This window comes from Dama dama, chromosome 5, assembly GCF_033118175.1.
Source record: "Dama dama isolate Ldn47 chromosome 5, ASM3311817v1, whole genome shotgun sequence".
In the NCBI taxonomy this organism is placed as follows: domain Eukaryota; kingdom Metazoa; phylum Chordata; class Mammalia; order Artiodactyla; family Cervidae; genus Dama; species Dama dama.
The window spans coordinates 21351846-21369933 of NC_083685.1; the positions used below are offsets into that span (position 1 = coordinate 21351846).

General features: G+C 58.4%; 1 protein-coding gene across 22 annotated transcripts in view; it reads right to left on the reverse strand.

The window, feature by feature from the left end:
• Nucleotides 1-18088, reverse strand: part of NCOR2 (nuclear receptor corepressor 2) — a 233181-nt gene that overhangs the window by 54042 nt on the left and 161051 nt on the right. For all 22 annotated transcript variants that reach the window (XM_061142080.1, XM_061142085.1, XM_061142082.1 and 19 more), the window contains exons 17-18: nt 17330-17392; nt 3595-3737 (exon numbers count right to left, since the gene is read on the reverse strand). In XM_061142080.1, coding sequence (XP_060998063.1) covers nt 3595-3737; nt 17330-17392 — 206 coding nt within the window. The remainder of the gene's footprint in view (nt 1-3594; nt 3738-17329; nt 17393-18088) is intronic.

The following is an 18088-nucleotide window of genomic DNA, read 5'->3' on the forward strand; positions in this document are numbered from 1 at the left end:
CCGCCCGTCCACCAGCAAGTTCAGGGTCCAGGAACAAGGAGGATGACCGTCTCTATCAACTTTGGCCGCGCTTTGCTGGGACCCGCACAATCTACCTCAAGCCCAGCCCCCGCTGGGTGGCCTCTCAGCTCACAAACCCTCGATGGCTCCCACTGTCCATTAAAGAAAGACCCAGTTCCTCAGCCCAGCAGGAAACCCCACCCACGTGTGTATGGATGGCACCTGCCATTCCTTCCCTGGCACATAGCAGGCACTGAGGAAAGCCGTGCCGAGCGTGCAACGGGGCTGCGGTCCAACACTTAGCAACACCAGTCAGGGCGGCACCCGGCCCTTTACAAGCAGGAGAGCCTCTGCAGCTCACAGCAACCCCACGAGCGGGGCCGCTCTCACCTCCTTCAAAGCGAGGCCGAGTGCTGAGGCCGCAAACCCACGGGCACCACCAGTCAGGACGTGGCAGAGCTCTGTGCGCCCTTTAACCCAGAGCCCCACTCTATACCATCTGGCTAGGCTGCCTCTTTGGATGAGTGAATGAATGAATGAACCAATCGATCAATGAACCAATTCCTCAGGCAATCCAGGAGCGGACATACTCTGTACCCAATTAACAACCAAGAGAGATGCGACACCCCGTCCCTCAGTGCACTTTCTCCGCGGCCTTCAATATAAGTCCACTCCTTTGCAGTCAGCAGGGAAGGAGTGCACTTACATTATCCAGTCATCCCAGCTACCAGGCACCAGGCGGACACGGGCAATTCACTACTGAAACCGCCAACACTGCCACCGCCACGTGGCTCTCAGTGAGGGACGCTCACAACATACCAGGAACACTTCTAAGCACCCCACACCCATTTCACGCAAATGGTCCCCACAGCAGCCCTTTGAGGGGGACATGTGTGTGCTCAGTCGTGTCTGACTCTTTGTGACCCCATGGACTACAGCCTGCCAGGCTCCTCTGTCCATGGGGATTCTCAAGGCAAGAATACTGGTCTCTTCGAGGGGATATTCCCCACCCAGGGATCAAACCCATGTCTCTTGTGTCTCCTGCATTAGCAGGTGGATTCTTTACCAACTACGCCACCTGGGAAGCCCACTTTGAGGTGGGAATTATCCCCATTTCATAAGTAGGAAAACTAAGGCCCAGAGAAGACAAACCACTCGCCCAAGGTTGCATAGCTAAGAAGCATCAGAATCTGCATCTGAACCTGGGTGTCTGGGGCAAGTCCCTACCATGGTTGTTCCTACACATATTATTCAAGAGAGCACCTCAAACACCCCTGTGAAGAAAAGGGGGGGGTCAGTGGCTTTAAAATAAAAATGATGCTGATACCACTACTAGTAATTAGGGCAGCCTGAGTTCCAGGAGTAAGGGTTGTCATTATCATTCTCCCACTTTACAGATGAGGAAACTGAGGCTTGTGGGGATGAAGCCGCTACCCAAGGTCACAGGTGTCAATTCATGAAGCCAGGGCTTGATTCCACTTTCTCCCAGAGGACAAGCCACACCACCTATCCAGCTAGTATCTCTGGTTCCCCAACCCTCCCTCTCAAATTCTGGGGTCTTCAGGGGTGCAGCAGGGCCATGTCCCAAGGAAACCTGGAAAGTGAGGCCGTGGGCCAGCAGGCTGTAAGAGGAGACTCCTGTAACCCAATAGCCGGGGGAAAGCACGCTGGTGTGTGGGCACTGGGCTGGGCTGAGCAGGGAAAGGGAGGGGGAGGGGAGAGGCAGGGAGGACTGACAGGTCAGAAGGAGAAGGGGAGGGAGCAGGAAGACCTTTCTGTCCCTGGGGGATGTCAGGGCCAGCCCCTGTCCCCGGTGTGTACAGGTGACCTGCCACCCACCTCCAACCACCACCGCCACCTCGTGCTACGGGATCTTAGCAAGCGTTGTGCTCCAGACCAGGTGCCCCTCAGCCTCGGCCCTCACCACCTTCCTCCCTGTAGAAAGCAGAGTCCTGGAACATTTAGAAGACCAGCAGAGCTCCTTGTGTTAGAGCGAGCCCTGCCTGTAGCTTGAGGAGGAACAGAGGAGCACCGGGAACCAACTTCAGAGCAAGCAGGGGACGGGCAGGGGGCAGAGCCCGACCCGACACAATGGGGACGCGGCGCAGGTAGAGGCCTGACCCAATGAAGCCGGCAGGTGGGCCTCAGCCCTGACCACAGGGCCATGGCAATCCTCCTCCAGCCAAGAACACTCAGGGGGCTGGGGAGTGGGTGGGCTAAGTCGTTCAGTCCTGTCAGACTCTTTGCGACCCCATGGACTGTAGCCAGGCTCCCCTGTCCGTGGGATTCTCCAGGCAAGAATACTGGCGTGGGCTGCCATTTCCTCCTCCAAGGGATCTTCCTGACCCAAAGATCGAACCCATGTCTCTTATGTCTCCTGCATTGGCAGGAAGGTTTTTTACCAATTGCACCACTTGGGAAGCCCAGGGGGCTGGGGAGTGATGTCCTCAAATTCGGCACAGCACTCCAGGAGCATTCAAAGACGGAGATTCTGGTTCCTGATCCGCCGGCCACACTGTGTGACCCCAGCAGCGTGCTTGCCCTCTCTGGACCACAGTGGGCTGCATGAGGAGCAATTCAACCCCCACCCCCCAGACAGGCTTCACATACTTCAAACCCAGCAGAAGTGGCCCGATCGTGCAGAACTGGGGGGTGGACAGCTGTGCATCCCCCTCCTGTGCCCTCACATCTACAAGGAACTATGCAGCCTGCCGACCAGAGGCATGAGTCCTCAGGTCATGTAGTTGTGGGTTCACCCCCAAGTCAGCTGTTTATGAGCCTGGCTGAGTCTCAGTTTCCCCAGATCTGAAATGATGACCGTGCTTGACATGTCACAAGTGTGCCCCAAAGGGGAAGGGAGGGGGATGGAAGGAGGGAGAGAAAGAGAAGGAAGAGAGGGAGGCAGAGAGAGAGGGAAAAGAAAAGGGGAAAAAAAAAAGAGAGAAGAAAAGATGCCGCCCACAAATGGCCCTGTAACAGCTTCCCAGTAACAGCTGCGGAGGAAGCGTGCAGACCATTCATAGGAGCAGTGAGGCGAGCCCGCCCCTTCTGTGTTCCTGGGGGAGGGAGAGGTCTGAGCTGCTTCTCCAGTCCCCAGGAGGACAGGGCTGGGCCGGCTGCTCCCCGGGGTGGCCCTGAGACTGTGAGTTCAAACAGGGGTGGGGGGAGATGCTGACTTAGGGTTCATCTGCCCCGGGTCTTCATTCCAATGTGCTGACAGCCCCAAGTCTCTGGTGAGTCACCGCCCTGACCCACCACGCTCCTTCCTTCCTCCCTGCCCGGAGCTCAAGGCCCTCAGAGGGGTCTGCCTGGGGAGTGCTAGCGAGAAGGGGGCGGGGGGTGGTGGTGGAGCCGGGGAGGTGGGAGGGTGGGCCTGCCCACTGAAGTACCCAGGAGGGATGCTGACGGCACAGGATCAATCCCAGCAGCATTCCAGGGGGACCGCTGAGCAAGAACCGGGAGGGGCTGAATCCTGAGCCAGACCGGGTGTTAAGACCCCTCCCCGCCCAGGGCTCCAGGGCTGTAGTGCCCACACGGGCCCACGGTGTGACCCCAGTGGGGAAGGAGGGGAGAGGAGGTTGGTGGGGGACTCACCATCTTCAGCTTGTGCTGCTGTAGAATCTCATCCAGGTTCTGCCTCTTCTTGTAGTTGAAGTAGAAGTTCTTACACTGGGACACCGTCTTGGAGCCCACCATCCGGGCGATGGCCGACCAGTTCCGGCCGTGTTCCAGGAGGCCTGTGGGAGGAGGGAGGCATGTGAGGGGCGTCAGGGGGCTGGAAGGGCAGAGAGGGCCTGTGTCCGTGGCAAGAAGAGCAGACAGAGCCCCGGGCAGAAAACAGCCCTGATCCCGGGCCTTAGGCTCACTGTACCGGTCCAGGGTTTCTGGAAAGAGATACAGATGGGGATTGGGCTGGGGGGGGGAGGGCACAAGAAGGAGGGGGCTGGGCTCCCTGGGAGAGGTCTGGGCTCCAGGAACTGGAAGGGCAGGTAGGAACAGCCAGGGTGCACCCCTGCTGAGGTCACCATCAAGGGGTTCTGGGGGCTGAGGGCTGAGGTCAGGGGCACAGACCCCGCCCGGGGCCCCACCTCTCCTCCTCCCCTGCCGGTCGTGACCCGGCACTGACACTCGCTCGCAGCTGCAGACGAGGAGGCCTCGGGAGACCGGGCTGTTTTCCGGCCGCACCGGGCCAGGGAAAGGAAGGAACGTGTGAGCAGGGGTGGGAGGGTGGAGTCCGGGTGGGGGTGAATTGGGCCAGGAGCCTCCGCGCCCAGGTTAACCGGGGCAACCCCAAGCTCCCCCGGGACACCTAAAGGCCCACCCTGGACTCGGGCCCCACCAGGCTGGTTCGGGATCTGGGGTGGAGTTGCCCCCACAAATCACAGTCACCCTCATCTCCATGAGCTTCTCACACAGCTTCGCAGACTCCTGATGTGGGGAGACACCCCTAGGAATTGGTAGGCACCACCCCAGACTCACCTAGGGCAGAGAAAGCTCCCTCCATGCCCACAGACTTGGGCCAGAGCTGCGCCTCCAGCCCCTATTCCATTTTCAACACCGTAAACACCAGGCTCAGCAGAAATGCAGTCCCCCCCTCCAGCAAGCCAGCCCTGAGTCTCAGCCCATCTGCCCGCCGTGCTCCCAGTACACGGGCTCGCCTCACATCCGCCGGTGTCTCTACGTCTTTATGTCTCACATCTCCTGGTGAGCAGCATGCCTTGGGCGCTCAGGTCAGCCCGAGCAGGTAGGGCCTGCCCCCACTCCTGACGGCTGCAGGAGGGGCTGAGGGGAGGTTCCAGCCTCCAGGGGCTGCGGGGCAGGACTGGGCCCCCAGAGGGCAGCAGGAACGAAGCCTGAGTCACGTTGCTGGGAACAGAGCGGCCTCTGAGCCCCAGAGCTAGACTCCTAACGACTACTGAAAGATTTCCCATAACGAAGTTTGAGGTCGTTTTCCTTGAATCAAATCAAGCTGCAAGCCAGGAAGGCTATATTTTGTAGGGATGGGAGTCTGAGGGGCTGATATTCTGCCTGTCGATATTTTCTGTCTTTCATTCATTCATCTATCCATCCATCTCTCCATCTACCCATTCATCCAAACATGTGCCGGCAGGTTGCTACATACAAGGCTCACACAGATATAAAACAGCATCAAAAACAACATCGACAAACCACCGTGTCACATGGCCGAGCAACCTGGAGTTTGCAAAGCCCTTCAAAGACTTGGTTCCCTCTTATCCTTGCTGTCGAGGCCACGGCCGTTTTCACATCCCCTGGACGGGAGGGAAACTGATGCTCCAGAGATCAGAGCAACTTACAAGCTCCTGGGGTGGGCCACAGGGCCAAGTAGACGTGGAGACCGGGGCTGTCCTCTCTCCTGCCTGTAGGCCCAGAGGGGTGGGGGTGGGGGTGCTGGACTGACAGGCCACCTGCTCCCCTGCGGAGGCCACCAGGCCACGTGGCTCTACGGCCGCTGCTCAGGGTTCTCTCAAGGACAGGCACGGGGCGGGGGGTTGGGGGGGTTGGGGGGGGAGCCGGGGCGTGGGATCAAGTGTAACCCAGCCCCCTGACCTTTCCCGCCGCCTGCGCCAGCAGCAGCTGCCACTTCCAGAGAACCTGGCGGAGGACGACGGGGACACGTTTATTTATATTTCCCCAACCGGGGCCAAGGGAGCCCAGGCAAACACGTTGGGCCGGAACCCCGGGAGGGAGAGGGCGGGTCTCCCATCTGGGCCTGCTGGGGGGGGGGGGGTAAGTATGTGGGGGGTAGGGAGGGGCGGTGGACAAGGACCCAGGGGGAGGCTGAACCCCAGGGAGGTTGACATTTACAAACTGGACACATAAATAAGGATATGGTGTGGAGTTGGCTGAGAGGCTGAGGTTCTAATTAACTCCACTCGTGGCAGCAGCAGGGGCTTGGGGGGCTGGGGGGGGGGGGGTCGCCCAGCCCTGCCTGAAAGCTGCTTGGGAAGGACCGCTGGACTGAGCCATCCTGAAGCCCTGCCCAGACTTGCTGTGTGTGGTCCGCACCATTCCCTCTGCTCTCTGGGCCTCAGTTTCTTTTAAATGCTGTGCAGAGAGCTGGGGTGAGTGTCCTAATATTAAGGGCCAGGACACCTGGGGTGGGGGTGGACGGGTATGGGCTGTCTTCTGGTTCTGAGAACCCAGACCAAGGGTGCTGGGCACAGGGAGATGCCCTGTAGACCTCACCATGCCTCAGGGACAACCTGAACCCGATGCAGCAGAAAGACCCCCACCTCTCGACCTGGAGAGAGCACCTCTGAGCACAGCTGTCCAGGACCCCTCCCGGATCCGCCTCAACACAGACCTCCTTCCCAGGGAGCCCCCACCCGACAGCCAGAGAGGCTGGGAAGGGGCCCTAGAAGAAAGTGAGGTGGGACCCCACGGTAGAGAAACCCCGAGCCCTCCCCCCCGCCCCAGCCTGAGGTCCTTGTCACCCCTGGGGTCCCTGTCACCGTGGCCCAAAAGCACCCCCCCCCCCGCCCCCAGTCCCCTCCCCGGAGCCACTCACTCACATCCTCTCATCTGCGTCTCCCCCTCGGCCAAGTTTTCCGGAAACATACGGCTTGGAGGATGCTCCAGGGATCGGAGCTGGGAGCAGCGGGCTGGGAGGCGGGAGGCTGGGCGGCCGTGGTGCCGGCTCCGCAAGGCTTCTGGCTGGCGTCTGCTGGCGGCTCAGCTCAGCCTCACATCCTTCTCGTCCAACGGCGGCGCGAGGGAGGAGGGAGGGGGGAGGGAGGAAGGAGGAGGGAGGAGGGAGGTGGGAGGGGCCGGGCGGTGGAGGGCGGCAGGCGGAGGCTGGCTCCGGGGAGGGCGGGGAAGCAGCTCCGTGCTGCGCGCGCCGGCCCGCCCGCCCGTGGTGGCCCAGGGCTCCTCCGGCAGCGCTGCCACCCCTTGAGCCGTCTCCCCCACCCCCCGCAGCTGCGGGCCTGCGAGGTGCCCTTCGCCTGATGGGGGAGGGCGGCGGCAAGTTGTCGGCTGTGTGCGAGAGGTGCCCCGTGCCAGGCGTCACCAGGGAGCACCGCGTCCGCGCCTCCTCCGGGCACCGACGTGCCCAGCGTGGGCGCTCAGCCCCCGGACCCCTGACGCGCCCACCGGGCAGAAACCAAAGACCCCACCCCCACCGCCTGTCCCGCAGCCTCGCCGCGGCGCGCAAGGACTCGGCCGATCTTCCTGCTGCCTGACCCAGCGAGACGCGTCAGGGCTGAATGTGACCTCCAGACGGAGGCTCCCGGGAGCGGGCGGGCGGGGGAGCGTGGCAGAAGCCCAGGTTCAGAAGGGGGCGGGCCAACTTGGCACTGGCCTCCCCCTCCCTCTCTCCCCATCCGCGGCGGTGGCGGCGTCAGCAGCGGTAAGAACAGATGAGGGTTCAGAAAAACAGAGCTTCTCCACCCCGCAGGCAGCCGGGGAGCAAACAGCTTCTTCCGCCGTCATTCCCCTGTGCGCTGGTTCCACCTGTGGTCTGCCCCCCTTCCCGCCTGACTGCTGTCAGGGCGGCCAGGCCCGTCGTGGGGGACTTTAGAAGTCTGGATGGGCTGGAAGCGGGCAGTGGGTGGGCAGGGCTAGGTTCGCCTTCTAGGAGGAAACTTAGAATCTGAGGGGATTCTTCCAAGTGCAAATGAGACCTCCAACCCCTGAGGATGGGAGGGGGGGAGGGTCTGGTGTCCTTAGAGGGCTCTCTGCTCCCCGAGGGTCTTGGGGCCAGGGCTACCTTTTTCTTCCCTCTCTGAGACACCCAGGTCAGCCTGTGCCCCATAAAAAACACCTGCTACAGATTCCCCAGGCAGCTCCCAGGGAGTTGAAAGTTAACTGAGTTGAACTTTGGAGCGAGATCCAGGTCACGACCGATTTCTCCAACTCCCAGGTCGTTGACCTGCTCATCTCTTCTGCCCTCAAGCCTTTCCATCCTGCCCACAAAACCCAAGGAACAACGGCCCACCCCTGTCCCACTGCCTTGCCCCCAGACCTCGCCCTGGGTCCTGGGGCACACCCCCAGGGAGGGCAACAGAGACAACCGTGTTGGGGAGCCGGACGTCCCACTCGAGTCCCAGGATCCTTTCTCTGCAAGGGAGGCCCAAGGGGGCTTCTAAGGATGCCAATCCAATCGGGTCACTCCTCTGCTTCAGATTTGCCAGGGATGACCCAATGCTCTTGGAATAACACCCAAAGGCCTTGGCGTGGTGCGTGAGGCCCGGCAGACTCATCCCACACCCGTCGTCCAACCCGATTCCTACCTCTTCCCTTGCTCCAGCCACCCACGGGGACCTTTCCTGCCCAGCCCCTAGGTGTGCCCCAGGACATCTGTACTCACTGTCCCTGCTGCCTGCATGGCTTTTTCACAGATCTCCTTCTGCCTTCCTTCACTTCTCAGCTTTAAGAGACAGCTCCTCAGAGAAGTCTGCTGTGACCACTCTTTCCAAAGCTGTCCTCCCGGCCACCCTGCCGTCATGGGGTTTTGGTATCTCCAGAGCACTTATCGCTGCTCCCTGAAATTAGCTCCTTGGCTCCACTGCTCACTGAGGGCAGTGTCTCTGCACCCACAACTGCTAGGTGTGCAGGAGGCATCCGGCAAATGAAGAAAGCTCCAGATACCCTAGGCGTGTGGGTTTGGGGGCTCACTGGGCGTCCCCCAGGTACCTCTGCTACCTCGCTGGGGCCCCCAGCTTCAAAGAGAGGAGCGGGCTGTGCCTTTATCCCCATGGGGGCTCCTGAACCCTCCCCAGAAGAGAAGGGAGGGAGTGCCCCCCTCTCACACCAGGGGCCCGCCCTCACGCACTCTGCGCCGGTGCCCCAGACGGCAGATTCTGCCAACATCCCCTGTGGTTTGGATTCCCCGACCTCACTTCTAATTTCTAAGGAAGGAGTTTCGTTCTGAAGCGTTGGGGAGGCAGGAACTAGGAAGTGAAATTGACCAAGACAGGAAGTCAAGCCAGGACGTCTGAGTCACCGGGCACAGAAGGAGGTGAAGGAGCAGGGGGAAGCCGGAGAGGTGATGGTGAGGGGGGCTTCCCTGTGTGGGGGCTTGGCCTGGCCGCTCTGGCTACCCTCAGGAGGGAGCTTCTCATACACTGTCTGGGGGCCTGAGATGAAGTGTTATCATGGGAACAGTGTCTAAGCCCCCATCAACTCAAGTACACTGACCCCCAGAGAGACCTTGTCCCTGTCATATCCCTCCCCAAGGTGCTACCCTCTCAGGGTCCCCACTGCAGGCAGCTCTCATCTCTGGGGTCTGCAAACCTGCACCAACTACACCCCCCAACCCCACCATGGGCAAGTTCTGATAACCTGGGGGTGGAGGGATCTTTCCAGCACCTGCGGGCAGTACCACACTGCCATCCATCTGCGTCCCGGGAATTTCACAGCTGCGCCCCCCCTGGAAACTAGCATCCCCCGCAGGAAACACTCGCTTCCCACCATCCCAGGCAGCCCATCCAGCCTGAGGTTTTCTATTCCCTCCGTGAAGCAGCACCGGCCACTTGCAAGACGGACATGTCCATAGCCCTCCCACCTACCGCCGCTTTCCAAGAGAAACCCTGGTTTGCAAAACAAGATTTTCGGCCTAAAACACTATCAAAGGAGCAGGGGGAAAAAAAAGAAAGAAAGAAAAACCAGCCGATTTAGTCCTGAGTCATGCCACTTCCTTATTTCAGAAACTCCAAGCCCTGGGCAGATTTGACTTGGACTCAGCGCAGGGTTGGCGACCTTGCTGGGAACCTACTGTGTATCTGAGCCTCCAACACACCTCCTGCCAGTCCCTGAGGGGATTCGGCCAGACAACCTCACACCTGAACTTGGACTTACCTTTCTACTCTTTTCAAAATAAAGACTCAGTGCCTACATTAGCCTCAGCCTCAGCTTCAGCTATTATATCTGCAAATCTTAGGGACAATGTGATCTCCCAACACATGATCAAAGACATTAAGATGAAAAAAATAACACCTGTGTGTAACCTGGCATCCTACCATTTTGGGAAATTATGCGTTCAATGTCAGGTTTTCCAATAGAGCACAGCCAAGTGGTAAATTCTGGGGCCAAGCAACTCCAGGTTATTTGTTGTACAAGCCCCAGCTCATCATTCAGCCCCTTGGGCCTCAGTTTTCCCATCTGCAAAGCAGAAGGTGTGTCTGTGTGCATGTGTGAGTGTATGCACACACGTGTGTCCTCAAATATTGGAGAAGCTGCCTTGAGGGTCCCTTGGAGGATTAAGTAAGATCATTCATGCAAAATTCAGGACCAGTGATCACCGACCACATGCTAACAGGCATTGTCATTACTGTGTAACCTGCCTCGGGTCTCTTTCTCTGAGGAAGCATCAACTTGAATGCCCACGTCTGGATTTTGCTCCTAGAAGTTCGACTGGGCTGGGAGATGCTTGACTTTACTTTCAAGGGTGCTGACAAGCAACATGAGAAGGGTCTGGAGCTTACCCTGGTATCTGGCTGGGTTCCCCAAGTTCAGGCAGAAACCCCAACTCTCTCCTCCTTCTGAACACCAGAAGAATCCAGGTTTGGGGGATAGTGCACCCAAGATGAAGTTCAGCTCCAGCTGGAGGTGGTGACAGCTCCCCACCAATGCCAGCCCCGGGATGCTGCAGGCTCTTCTAATGATCTTCGAGATCACACCCGCCCCCGACCCTGTCCATCAACTGTCCTCAGTCCCCACTTGGCATGCTGGTCCTGTCTCCTGCTGGACCCTCATTGATTCATGTGCTCAGAAGTGACCCAGCATCCTGAACCCGGGTGCCTCCATCAGCTGCCAGCCCTGTGCACTGACCATGGTGTCACGCTGCCCATCGTAAGCCCCAGTGGGCATGTGCATGGCTGTCCAGGCCAAGCACACCCGCCGTTGCTCTCCCGTGGTCGGGAGGCTTTGATGACAGACATGTGGAAGCGGAGGCCCGAGCTTCCAGGCTGGAGACTCACACCTCCCCTCCCCAAGCCCTCGACTCTTCATCCGTAAAAACTAATTAAACCAGCCAGTGTGCAGAGCAAGCACTTTGGAGGTGCAAAGCAATTAGTGGTTTCTCCCTCACCCCCCATGAAAGGAGGCGAGTCCTGCGGGTAGAGCGGGCCTGGAGTTACTGGGGGAAGAGCTCTGGGACCCACCTGGGCTCCACCCGGGCTGAAGGGCTTTGCTTGGGGCCACCAGGGCCTGGTCTCTGCAGGGCCCTCCCCTGGGTCCATGCACCCTGCCCTCACCCTCCTCACCAGGCGGGCCACTTGAGGCCAGGGAGGGGATGGCAGTGTGGAGCTGGGCCAGTGCCTATTTCTGGTCTTGGGAATGGTGTGCCCAGGGGCTTCCCCACCCCCCTCCACAGCTGGTGCCCTGTCCACCAGAGAAGGGGGCTGGGGACCAGGAGGGGGTGCCAGCCGAGCCCGGGGCCTCCCGCTTAGTTGGGTCAAGACTGCAAGCCAGGCCAGGCTGACCTTTCCCAGGGGAACCAGAGCTTCACATCCCAGCCCAGTGCCTGCCTAGCATGGCACTGGGCCCTGGGGCAGGCGGCCAGCTCCCCAGGGCTGCCCTGCACTTGCTCGGTCCCCACTTGGTGTAAGCCCCAGGGCAGGCAGCCCTACTCCATGTACAAAGGGCAGGTGCTCACCAGCTACCTGGAACCCTGCAGCTCTCTTGTCCCTGGGCCACGCCTCCCCACATTATGGCCTTCCCCTGCTCTAGAGCGACCACCGAACTCTTGCCCACAGCTGGTCGGGCCAGCAGGGGTGGGATGGGGGTAGCCCTCCCAACGGCCTCTCCATCCCTTGCCTCTCTTTCCCTTGCTCTCTGGGTTTTTTTGGTTGTTGTTGTTTTGTTTTATTTAACTTTTGGCCACACCCTGCAGCAGGTGGGATCTTAGTTCCCTGACCAGGGATTGAACCTGCACTCCTTGCACTGGAAGGTGGAGTCTTAACCACTGGACCATCAGGAAAGTCCTGCTTGCTGGGTTTTAACAGCCTGTTACTTGACTTCACTGCCCTTGCCCCAGGGCTTTTGCACATGCTTTTCCTTTACTGGGAGGCGCTCCCCCCACTTCATCATCAGATTAATAGTAGCCCGGCCCATGGTCTCATTTATTCAAACCTCACACCAGCCCCATTCTGTAACTAGGGTGCCTGGGTTTGAATTCCAGCTCTACCAATTAACAGCTCTGTGACCTTGGGCAGGTCACTTAACTTCTCTGGGTCTCAGTTTCATCATTTTGGGTAAAGAAACAAGAAATAGCATCTGCCTCATAACGTTGGTGGGGATGAAGTGACTTAACACACAGATCGCCTTTAGCAGTACCTGCTACACAGAAGTACTGACAAATACTTAATAGTATTACTTATTATTCTGTGCTTTGGGTGTCAGCCCCAGGGCCCTTTCCCAGTGCCATGAAACCACCTCCAAATGTCATCTTACACCACCAATCCCCTTCCCAGCTGTGCAGGGAAGGGGCTGAGGCCCCCAGAGGTGCAGCTACTGTTCCGCGTCACCCACAAGGGACAGAGCCAGGACTCAAACGCAGAGTCTGTGTGCTGAACTGCAGGCCTGCCACTTCTGAGAACCTCCTGTATACCAAGCACTGCACAAATAAGGCTCACGTCACCCTTCTAATGCCTTTCAGTGATGATCCCTGTCTCATTTTGGAGGACAAGGGAAAACGAGGCCAAGACAGGGATGGGCCAGGCCAGGGTCACAAGGCTGAGGGGCTGGTTATCATTCCAAATGGTTGACAGGGAACCCAGTGTGTCTAAGTCACCACCCTCCTAAGCGCTTCTGTTTTCTTTTACCAAATCCCCACAAAGGGGCTTCCCTGGTGGCTCAGTAGTAAAGAATCTGCCAGTGCAGGAGACATGGGTTTGATCCCTGATAGCAGAAAATCTCACGTGGTTGCGGAGCAGCTAAGCCCAAGAACTGCAACCGCTGAGCCCTCGTGCCGAAACTACTGAAGCCTGCACACTTAGACCCTGTGTTCCACAACAAGAGAAGCCGCCACAACGAGAAGCCTGGGCACCACAGCTAGAGAGTGGCCCCTGCTTGCCGCAACTAGAGAAAAGCCCACGCAGCAAGTGAAGACCCAGTACAGCCAAAAATAAAATAAATAAATTTTTTTTAAAAAGTCATCGTACTGGATTAGTGTCCCCCCGCCTCTCGTCAATTTCACGTCCACCCACCTGTAACCTGCGAATGTGACCTTATTTGGAAAAAGTCTTTATAGATGCGATCAAGTTCAGATGAGGTCATGCTGGATTAGGGTGGGTCCTTATAAGAAGAGGAAAATCTGGACACAGACACGCAGAGGGAAGGCAGCCATGGAAGATGGAGGCAGGGATTGGAATGTCTACAAGCCGAGGAACGCCAACGACTGCCAGCAACAGCAGAGGCTGGAAGAGGAGAGGCAGGATCCTCCCCCAGGGCCCTAAGGAGGGAGCCCAGCCCTGCCGACACCTTGACTTCGGACTCACGGCCTCCAGAACTGCGAGAGAACATGTCTCTGTTGTTCTTAAGCCACCTAAGTTTGTGCTTTGTTATGGCAGCCCCAGGAAACTAATACAGTGGGTGAACCTCAAGTTTCCATTGTACAGATGAGGAAACCAAGGCAGGGAGAGGTGGACTGGTTTGCCTGATATCACAGAGCTAAGAGATCCCGAGGCTGAGGTCCAGTGTCTCTCTGGGGATGATGGACCATCTGCAGATTATCCTACAAGGCCTGGCTATTGGAAGTCCCCCAGGATGCTCAGGGCAGGCTCAGTGGTCCCAAGACCTCGGGGACACCTGGATGCTCACTCCCTGGGCTCCCTGAGGGAGGGACCAGAGCTGGCTCATTTCTGGTACCCTTGCCCAGCACGGGGTAAAGCACTGGGTTGATGTGAGTGATGGGTGGGAGGATGGGTGGGTGCCGTCTGCCTCGGGCACAGCTGGGTTTGCGGTACTTTCCTGGGTTTCTGAGGGCTGGGGGCCTTGGAACTGCCCCCCCCACCCCACATCCCTGCTCACTGTGGAGAGGAGTCCTGGGGGCTGCCAGCACCTGCCTCCCTGCCCCGACCCCCTCCTGCTGCCTGAAACACGCTGCCTTTAGCAGCCACCCTGAGCGGTAATTGTGCAGATTGCTGTAATTCACGGCGGACGAGCGCACTGGTGCTCGTCACATTATCAGAAATGTCACTGAGCAGGGCCTCGGCATGCACCGTCCCCCGGGGGGACTCACACACCACCGTCTCTGTGGGCTGGGACTCAGGATGAGATCACTGCCGTCCCTGAGGACCCAACCTTGAGACAGTGGGGCGCACTCCTGGCTCAGCCGATGAGTCATCCCCAGTCGTCCTCCCAGCCCCTGGGTCTGCCCTTCCCAAAGGGAGAGAGAGGGCCACGCAGCCAACTCCCCGTTCCCGGGCAACAGGGAGGGAGACAGGGATGGGGTTGCCATGATGACAGAAGATGCAGCTCAGGCTGGCGGCCCTGGGATGTGCACGTGGAGCCCCTCACGGCCCTGGTGGTGGTGGTGGGGTCCCCTGGGGCGATATTACTGCCAATGGCTGAGATCTCAGGGTCTGATGTGTGGTTTTAAAAAACCATGCAATTCTACACAAATGTTCACAGCAACACTAGGCACAAGAGCTCATAGGTGGAAACAACCCAAGCATCCATCAACTAACGGACAGATGGATAAACAGAATGTGGTATGTCCATACAGAGGACTACGACTCAGTCATAAAAAGGGATGAAGTGCTGACACAGGCTAGGACAGGGATGGACAGCATGATGCTGAGAGGAAGAACCCAGATACAAAAGGGAATTCACTGTATGACTCAATTCATGCAAAAGTCCCAAACAGGCAAATCCACAGTGATAGAAAGCAGACTGGTGCATGCTGAAGGTTGTCAGGGTTTGGAGGGATGGGGAGTGGCTGCTAATGGGTACCGGGTTTCCGTGTGGGGTGATAAAAAGTTCTAGAGTAATGGTCGCACCATACTGGGAATGTACTTCATGCCACTGAATCGTACACGTTAAGATGGTGAAAATGGTAGATCTGATGTTATGTGTATTTCACCAAAATTAAAGGTGGGGGAGAAAAATCACTCATTTTTCAAATAAAGTCTCTGTTTCACCCCACGGTGAAATCCATACCAGAAACGACAAAATAAACACAGAAGCAAAGGATGACACAGCCGCCTAGGGGGGCTGACAGCACCTCCGTGCCCTGGCAGCTAGAGACCATGCCCACAGGCCCCCCATGAGTGCCCCACTGAGATGCTGAAGGCAGGACCTCCCCCATGACAGGAAGCGTGACTGCTCCTCCTGTTATCCATGATGCTGAGGGCCAGCTGGGCCCTTGCTCCTGCTCCATCTCACCTGACGGCTGGGAGTTTGGAGGAGGGAGGTCTGGAGCCTCCAAGGGGCAGGGTACCTTGGACAGGAGCCCCTGAGGGGAGGGGTTGGGACCCAGGTGGAGGGCCTGACCAGGTCTGGGGCTGTTCCTGGTCAGTTTCTCTTTGCTTTCTTTTAATTTTTACTGGACTAAAAGTTCCTTATAGGAGTTTCCTTGGTGGCTCAGTTGGTCAAGAATCCACCTGCAATGCAGGAGACCCAGGTTGTATCCCTGGGTCGGGAAGCGCCCCTGAAGGGAGGGCGTGGCAACCCACTCAAGTATCCTTGCCTGGGAAATCCCATGGACCAAGGAGCCTGGCAGGCTACAGTCCATGGGGTCGCAAAGAGTCGGACGTGACTGAGCGACAAACCACACCGCCACACGGTTGCTTGACAATGTTTCTGGGCACCCGTGTTGAATCGCTCCAGTCGTGTTCGACTCTTTGGAACCCTATGCACTGTAGCCCACCAGGCTCCTTGGTCACGGGATTTCCCGGGCAAGAATACTGGAATGCATTGCCATGCCCTCCAGGGGATCATCCCAACCCAGGGACTGAACCCGGTCTCCTTAAATGCAGGCAAATTCTTTCCCACTGAACCACTGGAGAAGCAATCTGGGTTACACTCCGCTGTGTAGCAGCTGTGCCTATACACACATCCCCTCTTTTTTGGATTTCCTTCCCATCTAAGTCTTCACAGAGCACAGAGTAGAGCCTGAGCTATACAATAGGTTCTCATTAGTCATCTATTTTATACATAGTATCAATGGTGTATATATATCAATCCCAATCTTCCAATTCATTCCACCACCCTCTCCCCTCCCCGCCTTGGTGTCCATATGCTTGTTCTCTCCATCTGAGTCTCTATCTGATCAGCTTCTGAAACACCAGGACCAGACACCCCGGCCCCTCGGCACCCCTACCTGGGGCGGAGGGTGGAGGCAGGGCCCTCAGCCCGCAGTCTAAGATCTCAGCCTCCAGGCCCAGCTGTCCTTGCACACGACCGCCCCTGTGCACCTGGGTCCCTCATGAGGAAGACCGTTTGTTCCCTCCCTGAGTCACGACCTGGCGCTCTGGGCACAAAGATGCAGCCCGTGAGCAGTGGGGCCTCAGAAGGACCTCGGGGACAAGAGCTGGGGGGCGGGAGGGAGCGGGGGGCCCAGATCACCAGCCCAGGATCCCGGCCATCCCTGGCCTCTGCTCCTTCCTTCCACATCCACAAAACAGCCAGAAACAAGACCACCGCTCAGGGCTTGGGTCAAGATGAACGAGAGTGAGCCTGCGAATATGGCTCAGATGTGCCCATCTCCGACCCTGCCAGCCTCAGCCTTCCCGTTGGCGCAGCATTAGTCTGACGGCCCCCGAACATCTCCCAGAGATGGGGGCCGGGGAACTGACACCGACACAGCCCCGACAGTGCCTGTTACCTCTGGCTTCTCTGGGCCCATCTGGACACCCCTCCCATCTTACGGATGGGGAAACTGAGGCGCAGAGACAGTCCACTAAGCGGGGGAGGCAAAGGCCCAGCCATTCAGGCTCTAACGAACAATGGGGACACGCGGATGGCTTCCACGGAGAATGTGGGGTCGGCATCGCAGCCCAGGGAGACGGCACAGCTGACGGGCTGACACCGTGACCCCGCAGTGGTAGATACGAGCAGGCTCTGCCCCTCCCCTCAAGGCGCCCAGGAGCGCTGTCACCCCTCTGTCTACAAGGCCATGATGTGCTGGCCCCAGAGGCCACGGACGCGGTCCCCCACAACATGGTCACACGGACCCATTTTCTGGAGGACAAAACTGAGGCTCTGAGGAGACAAGGCCAGTCTGAGAACACCCGGAAGCAAAGCCTGGCCCCTGCAGACCACACCACAGCCCCAGTAAGGGCATGTCTCAACCTCCTCCCAACCACATGAGCTGTAGGGCCTGCACACACATCGAGGGTGATAAGAGCGGCCAGAAACCACTCACCTTTCTTGGCTGTCTCCATCTCTTCTTCCGTCCAGCGAGAACTCTCATTCATCTCCATGGAAGCTGAAAAGGAAGACAACGGGTGTGTTGGCAGCAGTCCGCAGAGGGGCAGTTTCTCTGCCTCTGGCAGCTTGGGGCACCTGCTGGGATGGGGGTGTGTGTGTGTGCAATCACCCCATTTCACAGATGGGGAAGCTGAGGCAGTCCAGGGCCTCTGCATACACCTGGCAGAGCTTGGTGACTGCGTGAGGGTGGGGAGACGAGGAGGGACACGAGCTTCAGATGGGCAAGGACCTCATCTGAGCGTGGACTCACCGGGGCCGGATGAGTCTCTGTGGTGAGGGCCACCCCAGGTGTTTCAGGGGCTGGAGCAGCAGCTCTGGCTTCTACCCAGCAGGGGCTAGGAGCCCCCACTCCAGCTGGGACAATCCAAAATGTCCCCAGACATGGCCCCCTGTCCCCTGCTGGGGGACTTTGTTCTACAGGGTGATTATTAGACTCTGCTCCGACCTGTATAACACACAGAGGAGGTGGTTCGTGTTGCCGAGAAGTAAGGCAGCTGCCTTCAGGGAGCTGGCCAAGGGTTTGCTATGGCTGTTTCTGAGCCTCTCCTCCGAGATCCCCCACACGTGAGCCCTGGTCCTTCCCTGAAAGTTGCTTAAGACATCATGAGAGGGGTGAGCATGAGGGACGTCAGCTTCATGGACCTAGTGCCTGGAACAGCGCCAGGCACAGAGTATGCGCTTGGTAAAGTCCGCC